General features: G+C 41.2%; 1 protein-coding gene across 15 annotated transcripts in view; it reads left to right on the top strand.

The window, feature by feature from the left end:
- PRPF40B (pre-mRNA processing factor 40 homolog B) overlaps positions 1–27,255 on the top strand; it is a 143,452-nt gene that overhangs the window by 23,258 nt on the left and 92,939 nt on the right. For all 15 annotated transcript variants that reach the window (XR_012233072.1, XR_012233071.1, XR_012233073.1 and 12 more), the window contains one exon: positions 17,223–17,276. Coding sequence is in view for 12 of the 15 variants with exons in the window: in XM_073580213.1 (XP_073436314.1) it covers positions 17,223–17,276 (54 nt within the window). In the remaining 3 variants the exon portion in view is untranslated. The remainder of the gene's footprint in view (positions 1–17,222; positions 17,277–27,255) is intronic.

Below are 27,255 nucleotides of genomic sequence, written 5' to 3'. Positions count from 1 at the left end.
ATCGGCTGAAAATATCGGCTTATACGTGCGTATATACGGTAATTTTTTTATACAAACCTTTTTTTTTACAACTGATTTTCTTTTCATTTTTTCTTCTAAGTGTCTCTTCTAAATTTTTCCTTTTTTCCTTTTTTCGCTCTAATTTTTATAATAAATAATACCCTTTACACAAGTCACACACAATACACATGTAAAAGCATCACTTAGGCTAGCTAGGTTCACATTTGCGTTCAGGAGGGCTGCGGATGGCTGCCTACTTCCTCCCTTCTTCCTCTTTAAAGCTCCGCCTACTTCTGTATGCGTCCTGTGTTTCCCTGCGTACTTATCTTTAACATTGGGCACGCAGGGACATGTGTTGTATGCGGATGCGTCCACATTCGTCGATTTCATATGTGCGGTGATTGCACGAAAACTCAAAATTTTGCGTTTCTGTGCAGTCACCGCACACGTCAAATCGTCGCTTGCAAACGCATCCGCATACAACTCATATCCCTGCATACCCAATGTTAAAGATAGGTACTCAGGGATACACAGGACGCATACAGAATTAGGCGGAGCTTCAGGGAGGAAGTAAGCAGCCATCCGCAGCTCTCCTGAATACAAATGTGAACCTAGCCATACACACACATCCCCAGTGTTTTGAAAAATAAAATAAAAATGGCCCACTCCTCAAGCTATTTACCAGAGGAGGCATACACATTCCTTACCTCCGCCATACATCCCCCAAAGGGACATCGCTATACAGTGGGTACGGAAAGTAGTCAGACCCCTTTAAAGTTTTTACCCTTTGATTCATTGCAGCCATTTGGTAAATTCAGAAAAGTTCATTTTTTTCTCATTAACGCCTTTCCTTCATTGGATGTAATTTTCCTTCCATGTGCCCTGGGCCCTAATTACCATGGACGGAATATTACGTCATAGCGATAAGCGGCGCCCACGTGGTGAGCGCCGCTTATCACGGCCGGGTGTCAGCTAATTATCAAAGCTGACATAGCTGACACGCGGCACAATGTGTCAGGGGCGGTCACGGGGTTAAAGGGAAGCATCGGCAGGGAGGGGGCTCCCTCCGTGCTTCCCTGAGCTCCCCACGGCAGCGCAATGTGCAGCACTGCTGCGGGGGGCTCCTTTCCTGCAGGTCCCCGGATCCAATATGGTGGCGGGGACCTCTGGGGGCCTGCAGGAAGCTGGCTTCCTCACTGCCTGCAGAACGCAGGCATGAGGAAGCCTGCAGGAGTGCCTGTGACAGATCGCTAATCTGTCACAGTGATCTGTGATGTGACAGATCAGCGATCTGTCACGACAGTTATGTCCCCCCTGGGACATTGTAATAAAGTTAAAAAAAAAAAAGTGTAAAAATAATTTTTTTAAAAAATCGCTAATTAAATTAAAAAAAAAAATAAAAATATTCCCCAATAAATTCATTTTTTGGAAATAAAAAAAATAAATAAAAGTACACGTATTTGGTATTGCCGCGTCCGTAACGACCCGCCCTATAAAACTGTCCCATTAGTTAACCCCTTAAGCGAACCCCTTAAAAAAAAAAAAAAAGAAGCAAAAAATAATGATTTATTATCATACCACCGAACAAAATGTGCAATAACGCGCGATCAAAAAGACGCATATAAATATCCATGGTACCGCTGAAAACATCATCTTGTCCCGCAAAAAACGAGCCATCATACAGCATCATCAGCGAAAAAATAAAAAAGTTATAGCTCGCAGAATAAAGCGATGCAAAAATAATTATTTTTTATATAAAATTGTTTTCATCGCATAAAAGCGCCAAAACATAAAAAAATACATAAATTAGGTATCGCTGTAACCATACTGACCCGAAGAAGAAAACCGCTTTATCAATTTTAACGCACGCGGAACGGCGTAAACGCATCCGCCAAAAGAAATTCATGAAACGCTGGTTTTTGTAAATTCTGCGTCCCAAAAAATGAAATAAAAAGCGACCAAAAAATGTCACATGCCCGAACATGGTACCAATAAAAACGTCAACTCGTCCCGCAAAAAATAAGACCTCACATGACTCAGTGGGTCAAAATATGGAAAAATTATAGCTCTCAATATGTGGTGATGCAAAAACTATTTTTACAATAAAAAGCGTCTTTTAGCGTGTGACAGCTGCCAAATATAAATACCGCCATAAATAGTAAATCAAACCCCCCGTTATCACCCCCTTAGTTAGGGAAAAATAATAAAATAAAAGAAATGTATTTATTTCCATTTTCCCATTAGGGCTAGGGTTAGGGCTAGGGTTAGGGTTAGGGGTGTGTTGGGGTTAGGGTTAGAGTTAGAATTGGGGGTTTCCATTATTTGTGCACATCAGGTGCTCTCCAAACGCAACATGGCGTCTGATCTCAGTTCCAGCCAATTCTGCATTGAAAAAGTCAAATGGTGCTCCTTCCGTTCCAAGCTCTGCCTTGCACCCAAACAGTGTTTTACCCCCTCATATGGGGTATCAGCCTACTCAGGACAATTTGCAAAACAACTTTTGGGGCCCTATTTCTCCTGTTGCCTTTAGGAAAATAAAAAATTGGGGGCAAAAATATAATTTTTGTGGAAAAAAAATATGATTTTTTTATTTTTACGCCTTGGCGTTATAAACTTCTGTGAAGCACTTGGGGGTTCAAAGTTCTCACCACACATCTAGATAAGTTCCTTGTGGGGTCTAGTTTCCAAAATGGTGTCATTTGTGGGGGGACTCCACTGTTTTGGTACATCAGGGGCTTTCCAAACGCGACATGGTGTCTCAATCTCAGCCAAAAAAGTCAAATGGCGCTGCTTCCCTTCCGAGCTCTGCCATGCGCCCAAATAGTCGTTTACACCTACACATGGGATATCAGCGTACTCAGGACAAATTGCACAATACCTTTTAGGGTCCTGTTACTCTTGGGAAAATAAAAATTGGGGGTGAAAAGATCATTTTGTGGAAAAAATATGATTTTTTAATTGTACCGCTGTGCGTTATAAACTTCTGTGAATCCCTTGTGGGTTCAAAGTTCTCACCACATATCTAGATAAGTTCCTTGGGGGGTCTAGTTTCCAAAATGGGGTCACTTGTGGGGGGTTTCCACTGTTTAGGTACATCAGGGGCTCTCCAAACGTGACATGGCGTCCGATCTGAATTCCAGCCAATTTTGCATTGTAAAAGTCAAACGGCGCTCCTTCCCTTCTGAGCTCTGCCATGCGCCGAAACAGTGGTTCCCCCCCACATATCAGGTATCAGCATACTCAGGACAAATTGCACAATAATTTTTGCAGTCCAATTTCTCCTGTTACCCTTGGTAAAATAAAAAAAATTGAACCTGAAGTATTTTTTTTGTGAAAAAAAGTTAAATGTTCATTTTTTTTTTAAATATTCAAAAAATTCCTATGAAGCACCTGAAGGGTTAATAAACTCCTTGAATGTGGTTTTGAGCACCTTAAGGGGTGCAGTTTTTAGAATGGTGTCACTTTTGGGTATTTTCTATCATATAGACCCTTCAAAGTGACTTCAAATGTGATGTGGTCCGTAAAAATAAAATGGTGTTGCAAAAATGAGAAATCGCTGGTCAACTTTTAACCCTTATAACTTCCTAACAAAAAAAAATTTGGTTCCGAAATTGTGCTGATGTAACGTAAACATGTGGAAAATGTTACTTATTAAGTTTTTTGTTTGCCATATCTCTGTGATTTAAGGGCATAAAAATTCAAAGTTGGAAAATTGCGAAATTTTCAAAATTTCGCCAAATTTCCATTTTTTTCACAAATAAACGCAAGTTATATGAATTAAATTTTACCACTAACATGAAGTACAATATGTCATGAGAAAACAGTGTCAGAATCACTGGGATCCATGGAAGCGTTCCAGAGTTATGGCCTCATAAAAGGACAGTGGTCAGAATTGTAAAAATTGGCCCGGGATTTAACATGCAAACCACCCTTGGTAGTGAAGGGGTTAATGTACACAATTCAGAAAAGTTCATTTTTTTTCTCATTAATGTAGAAATTTTTGCAAATTTATTAAAAAAGAAAAGCTGAAATATCACATGGCCATCTTTTCAGTTAGCCATTAAAAGGTATCAACCACTGAGGAGTCTCAATTCTGAATATTTTTCTATCTACTGGCTAACACGGTACAAAGATATACATCTTTCCTGTACCACATGGTCATAAGTATTCAGACCCTTTGCTCAGACACTCATATTTAAGTCACATGTGGTCCATTTCCTTGTGTCCCTCCTTGAGATGGATTTACTCCTTCATTGGAGTCCAGCTGTGTTTAATTAACTGATAGGACTTAATTTGTAAAGGCACACACCTGTCTATATAATACCTCACAGTTCACAGTGCATGTCAGACCAAATGAGAATCATGAGGTCAAAGGAACTGGCCAAAGAGCTCAGAGACAGAATTGTGGCAAGGCATACATCTGACCAAGGTTACAAAATAATTTCTGCAGTACTCAAGGTTCCTAATAGCACAGTGGCCTCCATAATCCTTAAATGGAAGAAGTTTGGGACCACCAGAAGTCTTCCTAGACCTGGCTGTCCAGCCAAACTGAGCAATCGTGGGAGAAGAGCCTTGGTGAGAGAGGTAAAGAAGAACCCCAAGACCACTTTGGCTGAGCTACACAGATGCAGCAGGGAGATGGGAGAAAGTCCCACAAAGTCAACTATCACTGCAGCCCTCCACCAGTCAGGCCTTTAAGGCAGAGTGGCCCAACGGAAGGTTTTCCCCAGTGCCAGACATATGAAAGCCCGCATAGAGTTTGCTAAAAAAACACATAAATGACTCCCAGACTGTGAGAAATAAGATTCTCTGGTCTGATGAGACGAAGATAGAACTTATTGGTGATAATTCTAAGTGGTATGTGTGGAGAAAACCAGGCACTGCTCATCACCTGCCCAATACAATCCCAACAGTGAAACATGGTGGTGGCAGCATCATGCTATGGGGGTGTTTTTGAGCTGCAGTGACAGGATGACTGGTCGCAATTGAAGGAAACATGAATGCCACCAAGTACAGCGATATCCTGGATGAAAACCTCTTCTAGAGTGCTCTGGACCTCAGACTTGGCTGAAGGTTCACCTTCCAACAAGACAATGACCCTAAGCACACAGCTAAAATAACAAAGGAGTGGCTTCAGAACAACTCTGTGACCATTCTTGACTGGAACAGCCAGAGCCCTGACCTAAACCCAATTGAGCATCTCTGGAGAGACCTGAAAATGGCTGTCCACCAACATTCACCATCCAACCTGATGGAACTGGAGAGGATCTGCAAGGAAGAATGGCAGAGGATCCCCAAATCCAGGTGTGAAAAACTTGTTGCATCATTCCCAAGTAGACTCATGGCTGTACTAGCTCAAAACTGTGCTTCTACTCAATACTGAGCAAAGGGTCTGAATACTTATGACCATATGATATTTCAATTTTTCTTTTTTAATAAATTTACAAACATTTCTGCAGAGTGGTCTGAATACTATCCATATCCACTGTAGATGAATCTCAGATTATTTTAAAAGAGAGGCTAAAATTCCGGCAGTACGGAATTAAATTGTACAAGCTGTGTGAGAGTACCTCAGGGTATACCCACAGATTTAAGGTCTACGAAGGGAAGGAAACCCAGATTGACCCCACTGAATTCCCCCCTGTCCTGGGGGTGAGTGGGAAAATTGTGTGGGAATCGCTGCACCCAGTGCTGGTTAAAGGTTATCACCTCTACATAGATAACTACATAGATAATTTTTATTTACCAGCATCCCGCTCTTTAAGATCCTCTTCGTCAGAGGTACAGTTGCATGCGGCAAACCAGAGAGGCCTCCCTAAGCCGCTAATTGGGCAACTGCTGAGAAAGGGCAAAAGCAGAGCCCAATACAGTGACAACATGCTGGTGATCAAGTATAAGGACAAGCTCCCTTGTCACTGTCTGAAGTACCACAACACAAGTCCCAAAGCCAGATTGTGTCTTGGATTATAGTAAGTACATGGGGGGTATAGATCAGATCAGGTTCTCAAACTATACAGTGCCATGCGAAAAGCTATAGTATGGTACAAATAATTGGCATTGCACATTGTACAGATGGCGCACTGCACAATGTTTTTCTGCTGTTTCGATCTGCAGGCAATACAGGGACCTTCCTTCAGTTTTAGGAGGTAGTCATCAAGGCACTTATGTTTCACACTCAGGAAGGTGAGGGTCCCAGTACTTCTGAAACAGATAGTGCCCGTATTGTCCCAGGCCAACGTTTTCCAGCAGAGGTTCCCCTAACAGCGAAGAAGGAAAGATCACAAAACAGTGTAGAGTATGCTCCAAGAGCGGAATCCGAAAAGGCACAATTTACCCTTGCATTCAGGATTGCTTCAAAAAGTACCACACATCCACAAATTAATACAATTAGTTTTTACCCTGTTGACACAACACAATAAATATAATCCGTTGGAGGAGTGTTTAAACTAGGGACGGGGGGGGGAGAGTATTCCTTTTATAGGAGGGGAAGACAGTGCAGATAGAGACCTGGGGACAAATAATGAAATTGGGGGTGGGGGTGGCATGGGGGGTGGGGTTAGAACAGTTAATAATTTAAGAAAGAATAGAGGTACAGAGAGATACATAAAGTGCATGTATACTAATGCCAGAAGCCTCACCAACAAAATGGAGGAATTGGAGTTAATGTTGTTGGAACATAATTATGACATGGTGAGGATATCTGAGACATGGCTGGACGAGAGCCATGACTGGGCGGTTAATTTACAGGGCGATAGTCTGTTCAGAAATGACCGAACAAATAAGCGAGGGGGAGGCGTGTGTTTATATGTAAAATCATCCTTAAAACCCATCCTTCGTGATAATATATGTGTATCTAATGAAAATGTAGAGTCCCTGTGGGTAGAGATAAGGGGAGGGGGGAAAATAATAAATTACTGATAGGGGTTTGTTATAAATCTCCAAAAATAATGGAAGCAACAGAATATCCTCATAAAGCAAATAGATGAAGCTGCGACTCAAGGAGAAGTCATTATTATGGGGGACTTCAACTACCCTGAAATACATTGGGGAACCGAAACCTGCAGTTCCAGCAAAGGTAATAGGTTTTTGACAACTATGAGAGACAATTACCTTTCACAACTGGTTCAGGACCCAACAAGAGGGGGGGGCACTGCTACACCTAATATTAACCAACAGGCCAGACAGCATATCAAATGTAAGGGTTGGGGGTCACTTGGGTAATAGTGATCACAAATTAATAAGTTTTCATGTATCCTTTAATAAGATGTGTAGTAGAGGGGTTACAAGGACACTAAACTTCAGGAAAGCAAATTTCCAACGGATGAGAGATGATCTTGGTGCAGTTAATTGGGACGATATCCTGAGACATAAAAATACACAAAGAAAATGGGAGACGTTTATTAACATTCTGAATAGGACCTGTGCACAATATACACCGTATGGGAATAAACATGCTAGAAATAGGAGGAGACCACTATGGCTAAATAGAGCTGTAAGGGGCGCAATAAGGGACAAAAATAAAGCATTTAGAGAATTAAAGCAAGTAGGTAGTGATGAGGCATTAAATAAATACAGAAAATTAAATAAATTCTGTAAAAAGCAAATCAAGATAGCAAAGATTGAGACAGAGAGACTCATTGCCAGAGAAAGTAAAAATAATCCCAAAATATTCTTTAACTACATAAATAGTGAGAAACTAAAAAATGATAGTGTTGGCCCCCTTAAAAATAGTCTGGGTGAAATGGTGGATGAGGATGAGGAAAATGACTTTTCTTCAACAGTATTTACATAAGAAAATCCCATGACAGATAACATGATCAGGGATAAAAATTCTCCATTAAATGTCACTTGCTTAACCCCTTCACGACCAATGACGCCACATAGGCGTCATGAAAACTGGTGCCAATCTGACCAGTGACGCCTATGTGGCGTCATGACTTTAAAGCCCCCCCTGCGGGTCGGGTGACCTAGGTCACTGAAATGTCACCCGACCCGCAGATACAGGGGGCTTTGTTCTTCACCATAGGGGGCGTGGCTTCGGCCCCAACGTGACTACGATCGCTCTGATTGGCTGTTAAAAGTGAAACAGCCAATCGGAGCGATAGTAATATTTCATCAATGAAAATTGATGAAATATTACAATCCAGCCATGTCCGACGCTGCTGTAGCATTGGACATGGCTGGTGACAGCGATCTAACCCCCCCACCCGTTAACGGGGGCGATCTGCCCCCGCCACTGAATGACAGCGGCGATGTGCCGCCACTGTCATCATCTCCCCCCACGCCTTCCCTCCGCTCCCCACGGCTTCCGATCGCCCCTCCTCCCACCCCCGGTATTCACCGAGTGCCGTTATGGCTCCCGGTGTCCCGCGGTCCCGGACCATGGGCACTGCCATATTGGAAAATGGCGGGAGCATGCGCAGTGCTCCCGCCGGCTGCAATTTCCATTCATTCATTTTGGTCACTGTGATAGACTCTCACAGTGATCAAAATAAAATGAAAAGTAAATAAACCCCCCCGTTTATCACCCCCATAGGCAGGATCAACTAATAAAATAAAGAAATTATTTTTATTTTTCCATTAGGATTAGGGTTAGGATTGGAAAGAGGGTTAGGGTTAGGGTTGGAAAGAGGGTTAGGGTTAGGGTTGGAAAGAGGGTTAGGGTTGTAATTAGGGTTAGGGTTGGAATTAGGGTTAGGGTTGGAATTAGGGTTAGAATTAGGGTTAGGGTTGGAATTAGGGTTAGGGTTGGAATTAGGGTTAGGGTTGTGGTTAGGGTTATGGTTGGGATTAGGGTTAGGGGTGTGTTGGGGTTAGGGTTATGGTTAGGGTTGGGATTAGGGATGTGTTGGGGTTAGGGCTGTGGTTAGGGGTGTGTTGGGGTTAGGGTTGAAGTTAGAATTGTGGGGTTTCCACTGTTTAGGCACGTCAGGGGGTCTCCAAACGCGACATGGTGCAACCATTGATTCCAGCCAATTTTGTGTTCAAAAAGTTAAACAGTGCTCCCTCCCTTCCAAGCCCCGACGTGTGCCCAAACAGTGGTTTACCCCAACATATGGGGTATCAGCGTACTCAAGAAAAATTTCACAACAACTTTGGGGATCTAATTTCTCCTGGTACCCTTAGGAAAATAAAATATTGGGGGCTAAAAAAATATTTTTGTGGAAAATTTTTTTTTTTTTTAATTTTCATGTCTCTGCGTTATAAACTTCTGTGAAGCACTTGGGAGTTCAAAGTGCTCACCAGGCATCTAGATAAGTTCCTTGGGAGGTCTAGTTTCCAAAATGGGGTCACTTGTGGGGGGGTTTCTATTGTTTAGGCACATCAGGGGCTCTGCAAACGTAACGACGACCGCAGACCATTCCATCAAAGTCTGCATTTCAAAACGTCGCTAGTTCCATTCCGAGCCCTTACGTGTGCCCAAACAATGGTTCCCCCCCATATATGGGGCACCAGCGTACTCAGGACAAACTGTACAACAACGGCTCTGCGTTATAAACTTCTGTGAAGCGCTTGGGGGTTCAAGGTGCTCACCGCACATCTAGATAAGTTCCTTGGGGGGTCTAGTTTCCAAAATGGGGTCACTTGTGGGGGGGTTCCACACAGCGTCGGACTGGAACACCTTGGGCCCACCAGAGAAAATCATTCTTGGGGCCCACTATGTAGCTGCATAGAGTTAAATACCAGACCACCAATTATGTGGTAAAACACGCTAATATCCGGGTATAATATAAGGTTGTACATGTCTTAATTATGTAGCAGGAGTTGGGGTAGCCCCCTCATAGAATATAAAGCAGCCCCCTCACATAGTATAATGCAGCCATCTCATAGAATATAATGTAGCCCCCTCATAGAATATAATACTGCCCCCCTCATAGGGTATAATACTGCCCCCCTCAAAGGGAATAATGCACCCCCTCATAGGGTATAATACTGCCCCCCTCATAGGGTATAATACTGCCCCCCTCATAGGGTATAATACTGCCCCCCTCATAGGGAATAATGCTGCCCCCCTCATAGGGAATAATGCTGCCCTCCTCATAGGGTATAATACTGCCCCCCTCATAGGGTATAATACTGCCTCCCTCATAGGGAATAATGCACCCCCTCATAGGGTATAATGCTGCCCCCTCATAGGGTATAATGCTGCCCCCCTCATAGGGTATAATACTGCCCCCCTCATAGGGAATAATGCACCCCCTCATAGGGTATAATACTGCCCCCCTCATAGGGTATAATACTGCCCCCCTCATAGGGAATAATGCTGCCCCCCTCATAGGGAATAATGCTGCCCCCCTCATAGGGAATAATGCTGCCCTCCTCATAGGGTATAATGCTGCCCCCTCATAGGGAGTAATGCTGCCCTCCTCATAGGGAGTAATGCACCCCCTCATAGGGTATAATACTGCCCCCCTCATAGGGTATAATGCTGCCCCCTCATAGGGTATAATGCACCCCCTCATAGGGAGTAATGCTGCCCTCCTCATAGGGAGTAATGCACCCCCTCATAGGGTATAATACTGCCCCCCTCATAGGGTATAATACTGCCCCCCTCATAGGGTATAATACTGCCCCCCTTGTAGGGAATAATGCACCCCCTCATAGGGAATAATGCACCCCCTCATAGGGTATAATGCTGCCCCCTCATAGGGTATAATACTGCCCCCCTCATAGGGAATAATGCACCCCCTCATAGGGTATAATGCTGCCCCCTCATAGGGTATAATACTGCCACCCTCATAGGGTATAATGCACCCCCTCATAGGGTATAATGCTGCCCCCCTCATAGGGTATAATACTGCCCCCCTCATAGGGTATAATACTGCCCCCCTCATAGGGTATAATGCTGCCCCCTCATAGGGTATAATACTGCCCCCCTCATAGGGAATAATGCACCCCCTCATATGGTATAATGCTATATAGATATAGAGTTAGATAGATATAGATAGAAAGATAGATGTAGAAATAGATAGATATAGAGATAGATAGTAGATAATGGATAGAAAGTAGATAATGGATAGATATAGATAGAAAGATTCATAGAGATAGATAGAGATAGATATAAAGATAGATATAGAAAGAAATATAGATAGATAGATAGGTAGATAGATATAGAGATAGATAGAAAATAGATAATGGATAGATAGATAGATATAGAGATAGATAGCTATAGATAGAAAGATATAGAGATAGATATATATATAGATAGAGATGGATAATAGATAGAGATATACAGATATAATAATAATAATAATAATAATAATAATAATATAGACATATATAGATAGATATAGAGATAAATATATATAGATAGATGGCTATAAATAAAAATAGATATAGAGATATATATAGAGATAGATAGATATAGAGATAGATATAGAAAGATAGATATAGAAAGATAGATATAGAGATAGATATAGAGATAATAGCTAGATATAGAGATATGTATAGAGATAGATAGATATAGAGTTAGAAAGATAGATAGCTATAGAGAGAGATATAGAGATAGATAGAGATAGCTAGATAGATAGATGGATAGATAGATATAGATAATAGAGATAATAGATAGATATAATAGATAGATATAGAGATAGATGATAGATCAATAGATAGATAAAGAGAGATAAGAGATAGAGATAGAGATAGATAGATAATGAGATATAGAGATATAGAGATATAGTGTTAGATAGAAAGATAGATATAGAGATAGATAGATATAGAGATAGATATAGAGATAGATATGGATATAGAGATAACAGATAGATATAGAGATAACAGATAGATATAGAGATAGATAGATAGATATAGAGATATAGAGATAGATAGATATAGAGATAATATATAGATAGATATAGAGATAATATATAGATAGCTATAGAGAGAGAGATATAGAGATAGATATAGAGAGAAACAGATATAGATATAGAGATAGATATAGAGATAGATAGGTAGATAGATATAGAGATAATAGATAGATATAGAGATAGATAGATAGATATAGATATAAAGATAGATAGAGATAGAGAGAGCGGTAGATAGAGAGAGATAGATATAGAGAGAGATAGATACAGAGATCGATAGATAGAGAGATAGATATAGATAATAGATAGAGATAGATAGATAATAAATATAGAGATAACAGATAGATATAGAGATAGAGTAAGATAGAAAGATATAGAGATAGGTAGATATAGATAATAGAGATAGCTAGATAGATAGACATAATAGATAGATATATATAGATATAGAGATAGATAGAAAGATAGATATAGAGATAGATGTAGAGATAGAAAGATAGATATAGAGATAGAGCGATAGATAGATAGAGATAGATATAGATAATAGATAGAGATAAATAGATTGATAGAGAAAGATAGATAGATATAGAGATAGAAACATAGATAGATATACAGAGAGATAGATATAGAGATAGAGATAAATAGATAGATATAGAGAGAGATATAGAGAGAAATAGATATAGATATAGAGATAATAGATATATAGATAGATAGATATAGATATAGAGAGAGATAGATACAGAGAAAAGATATAGAGATAAATAGATAGAGAAAGATAGATAGATATATAGATATAGAGATAGAAAGATAGATATAGAGATAGAGCGATAGATAGATATACAGAGAGATAGATATAGAGATAGATAGAGATATATAGATAGATAGCTATAGAGAGAGATATAGAGATAGATATAGAGAGAAATAGATATAGAGATAGATATAGAGATAGATAGAGATATATAGATATAGATATAAAGATAGATATAGATATAGAGATAGAGCGATAGATAGCGAGAGATATAGATATAGAGATAGATAGATACAGAGAAAAGATATAGAGATAGATAACGGATAGATAAATAGATAGATAGGTATAGAGATAGATAGATATAGATATTAGATAGAGATATATATAGATAAAGATAGATAGATATAGATGGTAGCTAGATAGATAATAAATATAGAGATAATAGATATAGAGATAGATAGAGTAAGATAGATAGATATAGAGATAGATAGATAGACATAATAGATAGATATAGAGATATATATATATAGAAAGATATAGAGATAGATAGATATGGAGATAGATGTAGAGATAGAAAGATAGATATAAAGATAGAGCGATAGATAGAGATATAGAAATAGATAGATATAGATAATGGATAGAGATAGATATAGAGATAGATATAGATAATAGATAGAGATAGAAAGATAGATAGATATAAGAGAGATAGAGAGAGAGATATATAGAGATAGATAGATAGATAGATAGATAGAGAGAGCGAGAGAGATATAAAAAACAAAACAAAACACAATACTCACCTCTCCTCCTCGCTCCCACGCTGATCCCGGCTTCAGTGTCAGGAGCTGCCCCCTCTGCCAGACACACAGCGGGTGCGCGATGTAGTGACGTCATCGCGCACTGGCTGTGAGTCAGGAGCAGAGGGGACTGAGGGCGGCGCCGGCCCTGATTTACAGCTGTAGTCTGTAGAGCGGCTTACTGGGCTGGGGGCGGGGCCTCTGGGGGTGGAGACTGTGAAATAATATTCACTGCTTCGCAGTGAATGTTCATTTCTCTTTAGCAGCGGGGACAGGGGCTCCTGCCTCCTGACACCCGCTGCTGCTCCGCTGGCAGGGGCCCCCATAGCAGCTGCATGGTGTGCGACACACCACTGGCTGGGGGCCCCTGGAGCAGCGGGGCCCTAGGCAACTGCTGGCCCTGTATGCCAGCAGGTGCCAGGGCCCACCAGATGCCAGGGCCCACCGGAGAATCCTCCGGTTCTCCGGTGGGCCAGTCCGACGCTGGTTCCACAGTTTAGGTACATCAGGGGCTCTGCAAATGTAACATGATGCCCGCAGACCATTCCATCAAAGTCAGCATTTCAAAATGTCACTACTTCCCTTCCAAGCCCCGACGTGTGCCCAAACAGTGGTTCCCCCCCACATATGGGGTACCAGTGTACTCAGGACAAACTGGACAACAACTTTTGGGGTCTAATTTATCCTGGTACCCTTGTGAAAATAAAAAATTGCGCACTAAAAAATAATTTTTTGAGGAAAAAAAAATCTTTTATTTTCACTGCTCTGCGTTATAAACTTTTGTGAAGCACTTTGGGGTTCAAAGTGTTCACTATGCATCTAGATAAGTTCCTTGGGGGGGTCTAGTTTCCAAAATGGGATCATTTTTGGGAGAGATCCAATGTTTCGGCACACAGGGGCTCTCCAAACACGACATGGTGTCCGCTAACGATCAGAAGTAATTTGCATTTCAAAAAGTCAAATGGCGCTCCTTCCCTTCTGATCCCTGCCGTGTGCCCAAACGGTGGTTCCCCCCCACATACCAGCGTACTCAGGACAATCTGGACCACAACTTTTGTGGTCCAATTTCTCTTGTTAGCCTTGTGAAAATTAAAAATAGTGTGCTAAAAATCATTTTTGAGGAAAAAAAATTATTTTTTATTTTCACTGCTCTGTGTTATAAACTTTTGTGAAGCACTTGGGGGTTCGAAGTGCTCACTACACATCTAGATAAGTTCCATAAGGGGTCTAGTTTCCAAAATGGGGTCACTTGTGGGGGAGCTCCAATGTTTAGGTGCACAGGGGCTCTCCAAACGCGACATAGTGTCCGATAACGATTGGAGCTAATTTTCCATTCAAAAAGTCAAATGGCGCTCCTTCCCTTCCGGACCCTGCCGTGCGCTCAAACAGTGGATTATGACCACATACGAGGTATCGGTGTGCTCAGGAGAAATTGCTCAACAAATTTTAGGATCCATTTTATCCTGTTGCCCATGTGAAAATGAAAAAACTGAGGCTAAAAGAAAATTTTTGTGAAAAAAAAAGTACTTTTTTTTTTTACAGATCAATTTGTGAAGTACCTGGGGGTTCAAAATGATCACTACGCATCTAGATAAGTTCCTTGGGGGGTCTAGTTTCCAAAATGGGGTCACTTGTGGAGGAGCTCCAATGTTTATGCACACAGGGGCTCTCCAAACGTGACATGGCAACCGCTAAATATTCCAGCATATTTTCCATTCAAAAAGTCAAATGGCACTCCTTCCATACTGAGCCCTGCCGTGCGCCCAAACAGTGGTTTATGACCACATATGAGGTATCGGTGTACTCAGGAGAAATTGCCCAACAAATTTTAGGATCCATTTTATCCTGTTGCCCATGTGAAAATGAAAAAATTGATGCTAAAAGAAAATTTGAAAATTTTTGTTGGAAAAATTAAAATGTCCATTTTTTCTTTCCACGTTGCTTTAGTTCCTGTGAAACACCTGAAGGGTTAATAATCTTCTTGAATGTAGTTTTGAGTAGCTTGATGAGTGCAGTTTTAGAATGGTGTCACTTTTGTGTATTTTCTGCTATATAGACCCCTCAAAGTGACTTCAAATGTGAGGTGGTCCCTAAAAAAAATGGTTTTGTAAATTTTATTGTAAAAATGAGAAATCGCTGGTCAACTTTTAACCCTTATAACTTCCTAACAAAAAAATATTTTGTTTCCAAAATTGTGCTGATGTAAAGTAGACATGTGGGAAATGTTATTTAGTAACTGTTTTGTGTCACATAACTCTGGTTTAACAGAATAAAAATTCAAAATTTGAAAATTGCGAAATTTTTGAAATTTTCGCTAAATTTCTGATTTTTTCACAAATAAACGCAAAAATTATCGACCTAAATTTACCACTAAAATGAAGCCCAATATGTCACGAAAAAACATTCTCAGAATCGCTAGGATCTGTTGAAGCGTTCTTGAGTTATTACCTCATCTAAAGGGACACTGGTCAGAATTGCAAAAAATGGCCTGGTCATTAAGGTCAAAATAGGCTTGGTCATGAAGGGGTTAACCCAGCAGGAAGTATGGCAACGTCTAAAAATCACTAAAATTGACAACCCCCGAGTACTGCAGGAATTAAGTACAGTCATAGATAGACCACTATTTTTAATCTATAAAGATTCCATAATAACAGGGTCTGTACCACAGGACTGGCATATGGCAAATATATGTATGTTACTATGATGTTCTCTGCACAACTTACACATACCACCATATGATAAATTCATACACCAGTAAAACCAAAAGCATTATAATCATTACTATAAAACTATGCCTCTAGATAAATTCCTCGAGGGGTCTAGTTTCCAAAATGGGGTCACTTGTGGGGGATTTCATCTGTTTAGGTACATTAGGGGCTCTGCGAGATGACGCCTGCAGACCATTCCATCAAAGTCTGCATTCCAAAATGTCACTTCTGAGCCCTGACGTGCATCCAAACAGTTGTTTTCCTCCACATATGGGGTATCATTGTATGCAGGAGAAATTGCAACTTTTAGGGTCCATTTTCACAACAGAATATTATAATTTTCTGTTAGGCATCTTGGGGATCACGGTGCTCACCACATATCTAAATAAAATCTTTTAGTGGTCTAGTTTCCAAAATGGGGTCACTTGTGGGGGGTTTCCACTGTTTAGGCACATTAGGGGTTCTTCAAACACAACATGGTGTCTCCTCTCAATTCCAGCTAATTTTGAGTTCAAAAAGTCAAAAGGTGCTCCTTCCCTTCAATCCCAATCTGCGCCGCCTCCGCCGGCCATTTTCCCGAAGTCCACACCATTGAAAAGGATGGGAAGTGCAAGCCCAGTGCCTGCAGCCTCACACCGCTGAACCCTCTCTCCTCCTACCACAGCATCGCCCCACTCCTGCAACCGCCACCAGCTTCCTGCAGCAGCGAGCAACTCTGCCTCCTGGGACCCCGCCTCACCGCAGCCGTTTTCCCCGGTAAGCAATATTCGGATTATAAGACGCGCCCCCATTTTGCCCCCAAATTTGGGGGGGGGGGAGTGTGTCTTATAATCCGAAAAATACGGTATATAGGCAATCTGATGTAGGTTTTCCAAGCAAGTACACCAGTCTCATCTTGTCAAAGATCTATTCAATATTGTATGTACTTTAGGTTGTATTGGGACATCTGATGGGCCTGCCTTAAGATCTTTGTGATTTTGTTTCTGTCCTTTTTGAGTAGATTCAAAACCTCATGTTATTGTTTTATTTAATTATACAGTATTTAATTATTTGTAATAAAATTTCAGAATGAGATTTGATGTAACTAGACACATGGAGTGGATAAATTTGTGTTCTAAAGAGTAAGATACTATGTGCTGTTTATGACAATGTTTTCTGCATTATGTATTTACAGACACAGAAAACAGCTGTGGAAGAGAGCGCAACCTCTCAGGACATTCCAAGAAAGGTTCTCTGCCTCATAATTCATTTTTCTTCACAGTGTTCTTCAATAGCCACTACAGATAAGTTCCCGTGCATGCTGCAGTCATATGTACTCGGTGAATCAATGCAATCCCTTTCTTACAGTCTTTTTTTTAACACTTCTATGCTATAAGGCCCTTTTTTTTACATCATTACACTATAGTTTTTTTTATTATGTATTGTAAACCATAGAATGTTATATATTTTTCATGGTGAATAAGGATTTATTTAGACATTACATTAAACGTGTGCAATACTTTGGGAAATCTGGGTATAATATGAAGTATGTGTTTTTATTACTTCATACCTAAAAATTGATCAATAAAAAAACCTCAACATTTTGTAAGACGCATAAACATTAAAGGCATTGTCCAACCTTATTTATGGGCTTCCGTCAAACATTTTTGTGGCTTTATTTTTGGCTTTTAAAACCACAATTAATTTTATGTTTGTTTTTTTTATTTTCACAAGCATTATTGATTCTTTTAGAGAAGCCTAGGGGAAGCACATAAGAAAAATTATGAAAAATCTGATTGCTAGAGTTATCTGAATTTAAAAAAAAAAACAACAACCGAAAAGTGAGCATGAAAAGTCCCCACAAATTAAGCCGTATTTATCATGTAATACACTTGGTTGTTTAGTAGTCATTGGTGCTTGAAAGTTTTGGAATACTTCAGAATACTCATATTTCTGCATAAATTTGACCTAAAACTACATTACATTTTCACACAACTTCTAAAAGTATATAAAGATAAACAAATAAAACAAATGTGTCACAAATATTAGACTTTGACACTTTCTTACTAGGAAAATTATCCAATATAAGCTGTGAGTGGCAAAAGTATGGGAACATTTAGGATTAGCAGATAAATTGATTAATAGGATGACAATTAATCAGGTACGAGTCGATGGCCTGTTTTATTTAACCCCTTCACGACATATGATGTACATATACGTCACATGTCGTGTCCCTGCCTTTGATGCGGGCATACTCGCCAAGCCGTCATCTTTCCCTACACATGATGGCTGACTTAATCAGCCATTATGTGCCTCTAACAACCACGGGTGGACTGGAGCTCCGCCACGGCTTTTAACCTGTTAAATCTCTCTGTCAATCTGACAGTGGCATTTTAACTCGCCCCGGCAGGGGACGCGTCATTCCACGCTCCCATTGGTGCACTTGTGATGTGATCGCAGGGTGCAGATGGGTATTCATGACAGCCAGAGGCCTTCTGGTGACCCCCATTCCTGTCTTTACGACCTTCCTGTCAAAGCGCCAAAATTACGATTTTTTTGGCCGCCGCAACATTGTAATAAAATGCATTCAGAGGTGATCAAAACATCTTATCTACCCCAAAATGACATCAGTTAAATGTCAGCTCGGGTGCAAAAAATAAGCCCTAACACAGCCTCAAATCCCATAAACTGAAAACCTTATGGGTCTCAGAAAATGGCGACAAAAGCAACATTTTTTTTTACAAATTTCCGAATTAGTCTTTCAGCACTTAAATAAAACAAAACTATATATGTTTAGTATCTATTTACTCATAATTAGCTAGTCAGTTTTACCATACAATGAACAATGAACATATTAAATAAAAACAATTATGGAATTTCACTCTTTTTGCAATTTTATTGCACTTGGAATTTTTTTCCCGTTTCCCAGTATACTTTGTGGTAGAAAAAATAGTGTCATTCAAAAGTACAACTTGTTCCGCAAAAAATAAGCCCTCATATGGCTATATTGATGGAAAAATAAATAAGCTATGAGCCTTTGAAAGAGGGGAGGAAAAAGCAGAAAATTGCATGTCTTGAAGGGGTTAAAGAACAGGGATCTTTCAAAGGCTAATTTTCACAACACATGTTTGTGTAAGTGTATCATAGTATGAACAAAAGAGATTTCTGAGGACCTCAGAAGAAGAATTGTTGATGCTAGTCAAGTTGAATCATAGAATCGTAGAGTTGGAAGGGACCTCCTGGGCCATCTGGTCCAACCCCCTGCTCAAAGCAGGATTCGCTAAATCATCCCAGTCAGATGTCTGTCCAGCCTCTGTTTGAAGACTTCCATTGAAGGAGAACTCACCACTTCTCGTGGCAGCCTGTTCCACTCATTGATCACTCTAACTGTCAAAAAGTTTTTTCTAATATCTAATCTGTGTCTCTTCCCATTCAGTTTCATCCCATTGCTTCTAGTCTTTCCTTGTGCAAATGAGAATAAAGTTGATCCTTCTACAATGTGACAGCCCTTTAGATATTTGTAGACAGCTATTAAGTCTCCTCTCAGTCTTCTCTTTTGCAAACTAAACATTCCCAAATCCTGCAACCTTTCCTCATAAGACAGGGTTTGCAGACCGGTCACCATTCTGGTCGCTCTTTTCTGAACTTGCTCCAGTTTGTTGATGTCTTTTTTAAAATGTGGTGCCCAAAACTGGACACAATATTCCAGATGAGGTCTGACCAAAGAGGAGTAGAGGGAAATAATGACTTCACGTGATCTAGACTGTATGCTTCTGTTAATACATCCTAGAATTGCATTTGCCTTTTTTGCTGCTGCATCACACTGTTGACTCATATTCAGTCTGTGATCTATTAGTATACCCAAGTCTTTTTCACATGTGCTGTCACTTAGCCCTATTCCTCCCATTCTATATATGCTTTTTTCATTTTTATTGCCCAGATGTAGTACTTTGCATTTCTCCCTGTTAAAAACCATTCTGTTAGTTGCTGCCCACTTCTCCAGTTTATTTAAATCTTTTTGAATCCTCTCTCTCTCTTCTCTAGTATTAGCTATCCCTCCTAGCTTTGTGTCATCAGCAAATTTAATCAGTTTACCCTCAATTCCTTCATCTAAATCGTTGATAAAGATGTTGAACAATACAGGGCCCAGGACAGAGCCCTGTGGTACCCCACTTGAGACATTCTTCCAACTGGATGTGCAGCCATTTACGACCACTCTTTGGGTCCGATCACTAAGCCAGTTATGAATCCACCTAACAGTTGCCTTGTCCATTCCATACTTAGTCATTTTTTCAATAAGGATTGTATGAGAGACTTTGTCAAATGCTTTGCTGAAGTCAAGATATACTATATCTACAGCATTTCCTTGATCCACCCAATCAGTGATACCGTCATAGAAGGAAATTAAGTTAGTCTGACATGACTTATTAGTTAGAAACCCATGCTGACTCTGTTTAATCACTTCATTCTTATCCAGGTATTGACATACATGTTGTTTAATAATTTGTTCAAAGATCTTTCCTGGTATAGAAGTCAGACTCACCGGCCTATAGTTGCCTGGGTCCACCTTCTTCCCCTTTTTGAAGATAGGAACAACATTTGCTCTTCTCCAGTCTTCTGGCACTTCTCCTGTTCTCCAAGAATTTTCAAAGATTATGGAGAGGGGTTCAAAAATTTCTTCTGCTATCTCCTTCAGTACTCTGGGGTGTAATTCATCTGGACCTGGAGACTTGAATTCATTTAGGTTAGCTAAGTGTTTCCTCACTATCTTTCTGTTTATAGATATCCTGGATTCTTCTATTCCCTTAATAGGACAGTGAATAACAGTTGATGTTGCATTTCCTTTCTGAGAGAAAACAGATGCAAAATAGGAATTTAAAAGTTCAGCCTTCTCAACATCCTGTCTTACCATTTCATCATTTTCATCCTGTAAAAATCCTATAGCATCTTTGACTTTTCTTTTACTTTTGACATATCCCCAAAATCCTTTATTATTGCTTTTGACATCTCTTGCAAGCCTCAGTTCATTTTCAGCTTTAGATAATCTGATTTGTGCCCTGCAGGTTCTGCAGACAGCATTATATTCTTCTTTAGATATGCCTCCCTCTTTCCATTTTATAAACATTTTTTTCTTCCTTTTTAGCATGTGCTTAAGTTCTGTGTTCATCCATCCTGGTTTCCTTAAATGCTTCCTATTCTTCCCTTTTTTCGGAATTGTTAACAACTGTGCTTTGAGAATTTCATTTTTCAAGATTTCCCATCCTTCCTGGACATTTTTGTCTTTAAGGATATCCAGCCATTGGATCCCTCCAATTCTCTTTCTGAATCCCTTAAAATCTGCCTTTCTGAAATCTAACCTTGACGTCTGAGTCTTCACAGGTCTTCCACCTCTAGTTATCCAAAATTCTAAAATAGCATGGTCGCTACCTCCTAGGGTCCCAGCCACTTTTACCTCCTCAACCATTTCCTCCCTGTTTATAAGGATTAGATCCAAGGTAGCAGTTCCCCTTGTTTTCTCCCCTACCTTTTGGAAGATAAAGTTGTCAGCAAGAGAGGATAAGAATTTCCTTGACCTGTTAGTTTTGCCTGAGAGAGATTCCCAACAAATGTCTGGATAGTTGAAATCTCCCATGACAACTATGTCATATTTTTTGGAGAACTTGGCCATCTGATGCATAAAGAGTTCATCTATATCTTCGGCTTGCACAGGCGGCCTGTAGTAAATGCCTACAATGGTGTCCTTTCCATTGTTCTGTCCTTGTATTCTTACCCAAACAGTTTCCACAGAACTCCCAGTCTCTGAAGCTTCAATCTCTGTGCAGATATACGCGTTTCGAACATACAATGCGACACCCCCTCCTCGTTTATCAAGTCTGTTTCTTGTAAATAAGTTGTATCCTTCTAGTCTTGTATTCCAATCATGTGTATTGTCCCACCAAGTTTCAGTGATTCCAATTACATCATATTTCTTTTCCTGTGTTAGTAGTTCCAATTCTCCTTGTTTGTTGCCCATGCTTTGTGCATTAGTATAGAAACATTTTAGTTTGTGATTGGTTTCTCTTTCTCCAATATTTTTATTAATTAGATTCTTTCGTCTTTGTTCTTCCTTTCCACTTCTAATAGCAGAGTTCTCAATAGCATTTGTCAGGTGTATGGCTTTTTCTGGTCTTTTGCTTCCCTTCCCATGTTGTTCTAGTTTAAAGCTCTCCTTACAAGTGTAGCAAGGCGACTTCCAAATACATGCTTTCCAGTCTTCGTAAGGTGCACCCCATCTCTAGCAAGTAGTCCATCGTATAAGTAGTTCACTCCGTGATCCAGAAATCCAAATCGTTGCTGACGGCACCATCGACGTAGCCAGTTGTTCACCTGCAGAATCTTATTCCACCTCCTTGTTCCATGGCCATCCACTGGGAGGATGGAAGAGAAGACCACCTGCGCTCCCAGTTCTTTCACTTTCTTGCCTAAGTCTTCAAAGTCTCAGCAGATGGTTTTCAGGTCGTTTCTTGCGGTGTGATTTGTCCCCACATGTAGTAGCAGGAATGGGTAGTCATCTGTAGGTCTGAAGAGTCCTGATATCCTGTCAGACACATCTTTAATTTTTGCACCTGGAAGACAGCACATTTCTCTTGAAGTTATATCCGGTCTGCAGATAGCAGCCTCTGTTCCTCTCAGCAGGGAATCCCCCATGACCACCACTCTCCGTTTCTTCTTCACAACATTTTTCTTTCTCCATCCAGGAGGACTCTGAGGGCGTACAAGGTTGCTGTTTGTTGGCAAAGTCTTATCCTGATGTATTTCTTCATCGTTTTCCTGCGTGAGAGCCTGGTACTGGTTTCTGAGCAGTATGGGTGCTGACTGCCTCCTGATCCTCCTGCTTCTCTGGGTCACATGTCTCCATTCCTCTGTTTCTTCAGGTGCACTTCGAATTTCTTCTCTTTCTGTAACATGAAGAGATAATTCTGCTCTGTCCAAGAACTCTTCACCTTCCTTAATGATCTTCAACGTAGCTAACCTCTCTTCGAGATTTTGCAACTTTTCCTCCAACAGGGACACAAGCTTGCATTTGTGGCATGTGAAGTTTGGCTTTTCCACTGGTAAATCTGTGAACATGTAGCAAGAAATGCAGCTCACCAAATGGCTCCTGGCCTCTTCCATCTTGAGATTTCTTAAAAACGATGAAAGATGAGCAAAACTTCGCGCGCCGATCGGCGCGCGGTTTTTCCGATTTCCTCTTTTCAGCTGCAACCGCCAAAACCCAGTGATCGTTGAGCTCGCGGAGACTCTTCACTTATCCCAGAAGGCACTGGGAATATGCAAATGATCTCCTCAAGACTCTTCCCCTGGTTTTCCGATTTCCTCTTTTCAGCTGCAACCGCCAAAACCCAGTGATCGTTGAGCTCGCGGAGACTCTTCACTTATCCCAGAAGGCACTGGGAATATGCAAATGATCTCCTCAAGACTCTTCCCCTGGTTTTCCGATTTCCTCTTTTCAGCTGCAACCGCCAAAACCCAGTGATCGTTGAGCTCGCGGAGACTCTTCACTTATCCCAGAAGGCACTGGGAATATGCAAATGATCTCCTCAAGACTCTTCCCCTGGTTTTCCGATTTCCTCTTTTCAGCTGCAACCGCCAAAACCCAGTGATCGTTGAGCTCGCGGAGACTCTTCACTTATCCCAGAAGGCACTGGGAATATGCAAATGATCTCCTCAAGACTCTTCCCCTGGTTTTCCGATTTCCTCTTTTCAGCTGCAACCGCCAAAACCCAGTGATCGTTGAGCTCGCGGAGACTCTTCACTTATCCCAGAAGGCACTGGGAATATGCAAATGATCTCCTCAAGACTCTTCCCCTGGTTTTCCGATTTCCTCTTTTCAGCTGCAACCGCCAAAACCCAGTGATCGTTGAGCTCGCGGAGACTCTTCACTTATCCCAGAAGGCACTGGGAATATGCAAATGATCTCCTCAAGACTCTTCCCCTGGTTTTCCGATTTCCTCTTTTCAGCTGCAACCGCCAAAACCCAGTGATCGTTGAGCTCGCGGAGACTCTTCACTTATCCCAGAAGGCACTGGGAATATGCAAATGATCTCCTCAAGACTCTTCCCCTGGTTTTGGAAAAAGTTACAAACCATCTCTAAAGAGTTTGGACTTCAGCAATCAACAGGCAGAATGATTTTATACAAATGGAGGAAATTCAATACCATTTTAGGGAGTGGTCGGCCAAAAAAGATCACTACAAGAGCAAGACGGAAAATAGTCTGCACAGTCATAAAGGACTCCAAGGTAAGTTCTAAGTAACTAAAGGCCTCTCAAATTTTCAAATGTTAACAGGGTTAAAGCCAGCAGCTGCGGTGATTTAGGCAATATGCATACTTCTAGGCAAAAGCCATCTAGTGGGCATGACCTTACTCCATAGCAGTGAATTAAGGGAGGCTGCGCCCACTAGACGACTTCTGCCAGGAAGCATTCATATCGCATACATCACCGCCGTTCCCAGCTCAGAAATTGTTGAATCCTCACAGTGCACCGTGCGTGCTCTGGAGGGATTAAAAAGTCTGCAGCCAGAGTGACTGCAGGATTTTCATTTTAATTTGGACAACCCCTTTAATGTTCATGAATTGCAAGGAGAAAGCCATTGCCTTTCAAAAAGATCTGTCTGTAGTTTGCTAAAGATCACTTGGATAAGCCATAGGGCTTTTAGACTTGACAGATAAGACAAAAATAGAGCTTTTTGGTTTAAATGAGAAGCGTTATGTTCAGAGAAAGAAAAAGACTGCATTAAGTATAAAAACTTCATACCAACTGTTAAACATGGTCGTAGTATCATGTGTTGGGCTTGTTTTGCTTCATCTGGGCTAGGACAGCTTCCCAACATTGATAAAACAATGAATTCTGAATTATACCAGCAAATTTTAAAGGAAAATGTCAGTTCATCTGTCCATGAGCTGAATCTCACGAGAAATTAGGTCATGCAGTAAGACAATGACACAAGGCGTTCTATAAATGCTTAGCTACTTACCGGTAGCGGTGTTTTTTAGAGCCCATGAGAGCACCACGAGAGAGGGGATCCGCCCTTCGGGGACAGGAAACCTACAGACATAAAAGGGTGGCACCTCTCCCGCATCAGTTGGATTACAGAGCATGAGAGGACTTCCAGGTTAGTAGCAAAATATACAACAATTTAAACTAAAAAATATCTGCACGCATGGCTAAACTTAAAGCCCAGAAAGTTGCTAACCCACATGTGAAAGGGAGGAAATATAAGGGTACTGTCATGGGCTCTGAAAAAGGTATTATTCAGTCTCCCATGACAGTACCACGAGAGAATTACAGAGATGTAAAAAAGTCTAGGGAGGAACCACCACCCCAAGCACCCTTCTCCCAAACCTGAGATCGGAGGAGCCACCCAGATCCAGTCTATATTGTATAAAGAAAGTGGACGGAGAAGACCACGTAGCCGCCTTACATATGTCCTCAAGCGACACCTCCGACCTCTCTGCCCAGGATGTCGCCACAGCTCGTGCAGAGTGAGCTTTTAGGCCTTCCGGGACTGCCACGCCACCTACTGTGTAGGCCAAAGAAATCACCTCCCTGATCCATTTAGCTAAGGTGCTTTTGGAGACTCTAAGCCCCTTCCCGACCCCCTGAAAGGCTACAAATAAGGAATTGTTCTTTTTCCACGGGTTGGCCACACTAATGTAATTAAGTAGACACCTTCTCACATCTAATGAATGGAGCTATTCTTCCTTTTGATTAGGGGCAGAGGGAAGAGAGAACTTTTTCCTGCAGTCTGTGAAATTTTGACACCACCTTTGGTAGACACAGGGGATATGGTTTCAAAACAACGCTATCCTCCCTAAACTGGGTGTATGGAGGTTGTCTAGAGAGGGCCTGCAGGTCACTAACCTTCCTGGCAGACATTAGTGCGACTAAAAGGGCAGTTTTGAAAGATAGCATTTTTATCAGGATTGTATCAATAGGTTCAAATGGGGCTTCCGTCAACGCACCAGATTTGAGTCCCACGGAGCTAACTTCTTTTTAAGAATGGGTCTGGACCTAGCTGCTGCCTTAATGAATCTGGTTACCCAGTAATTGCCTACTAGATTACAATTGTACAGGGCTCCTAAAGCCGACACCTGAACTCTAAGAGTGCTTGTGGCTAGACCCATCTCTAACCCCTAATTCCAGTATCTGGTTAATGTTAACCTCTCCTCCAGTCTCCGCCCCTGAGATTGTCAGGAACTTCTTCCAGATTCTGATATAAATATTTGTTGTGGAAGCCTTTCTGCTTTTTAGCAAGGTATTAACTAGGCCCCAACTAGGCCGCTAGATGTAGGTTGGACACTCGTGGATGGAAAATCAGACCTTGGGAGAGGAGATCTGGGAGCTCCGGAAGAACCCATGGCCTGGTGACAGACATCTTCCTTAGCCAGGGAAACCACGGTCTCCTGGGCCAGAATGCAGCTATCAGGATTATCCGTGCTCTGTCCGCCCGTATCTTCCTTAGATCTATCGGAAATAGGGCTAATGGGGGAAAGGCATAGGCAAGATTGAAGTCCCATGGAATCAGGAGAGCATCCACCGCATACGGATTTTTTCTGGGATTTAAGGAACAGAATTGATACACTTTTCTGCCCTCCCTGTTTGCAAAAAGGTCTATATCTGGGGACCCCCATATCTGTACGATCTGTTTGAAAATGGATTGACTTAGCACCCAATCTCCTTGCTTGAGTCTGTTGCGTCTTAGAAAATTGGCCTTGACGTTGTGTTTTCCTTTTATGTGTAGGGATGTGAGTGATAGCAGATGAGTCTCGACTACCTGAAAAATACGATCCGCCACCTCTATTAATAACCTGCATCAAGTTCCCCCCTGGTGGTTAATGTAGGCTACAGTTACCTGCTTGTCTGAAAATAGTCTGACATACCGGCCCTGTAGGGACACAAGGAAACTACTTAGCGCTCGTTCTACGGCTAACAGCTCCTTCAAGTTAGACGACGATCTCTGCTCAGAATGTGTCCATATCCCCTGAACCCACATATCCCCCATGTGTGCCCCCCAGCCCCTGGGGCTAGAGTCTGAAGTCACCACCCGAGATATATATGATTTATCCAGGGAACTCCTCTACACAAGTGTAACCACCAACATAAGGATTGTATGGAATCGGGGACAAAGAAAATTTACTTTCTAGACATCCTTCTTGACGATGAACATTATTCCACACGTCCCACTG

The sequence above is a fragment of the Dendrobates tinctorius genome, unplaced genomic scaffold (genome assembly GCF_039654945.1).
Source record: "Dendrobates tinctorius isolate UK_male_01 unplaced genomic scaffold, ASM3965494v1 ptg000064l, whole genome shotgun sequence".
In the NCBI taxonomy this organism is placed as follows: Eukaryota; Metazoa; Chordata; class Amphibia; order Anura; family Dendrobatidae; genus Dendrobates; species Dendrobates tinctorius.
The sequence above is the reverse complement of the archived record's forward strand: the minus strand, read 5'-3'. Positions and strand labels throughout refer to the sequence as shown.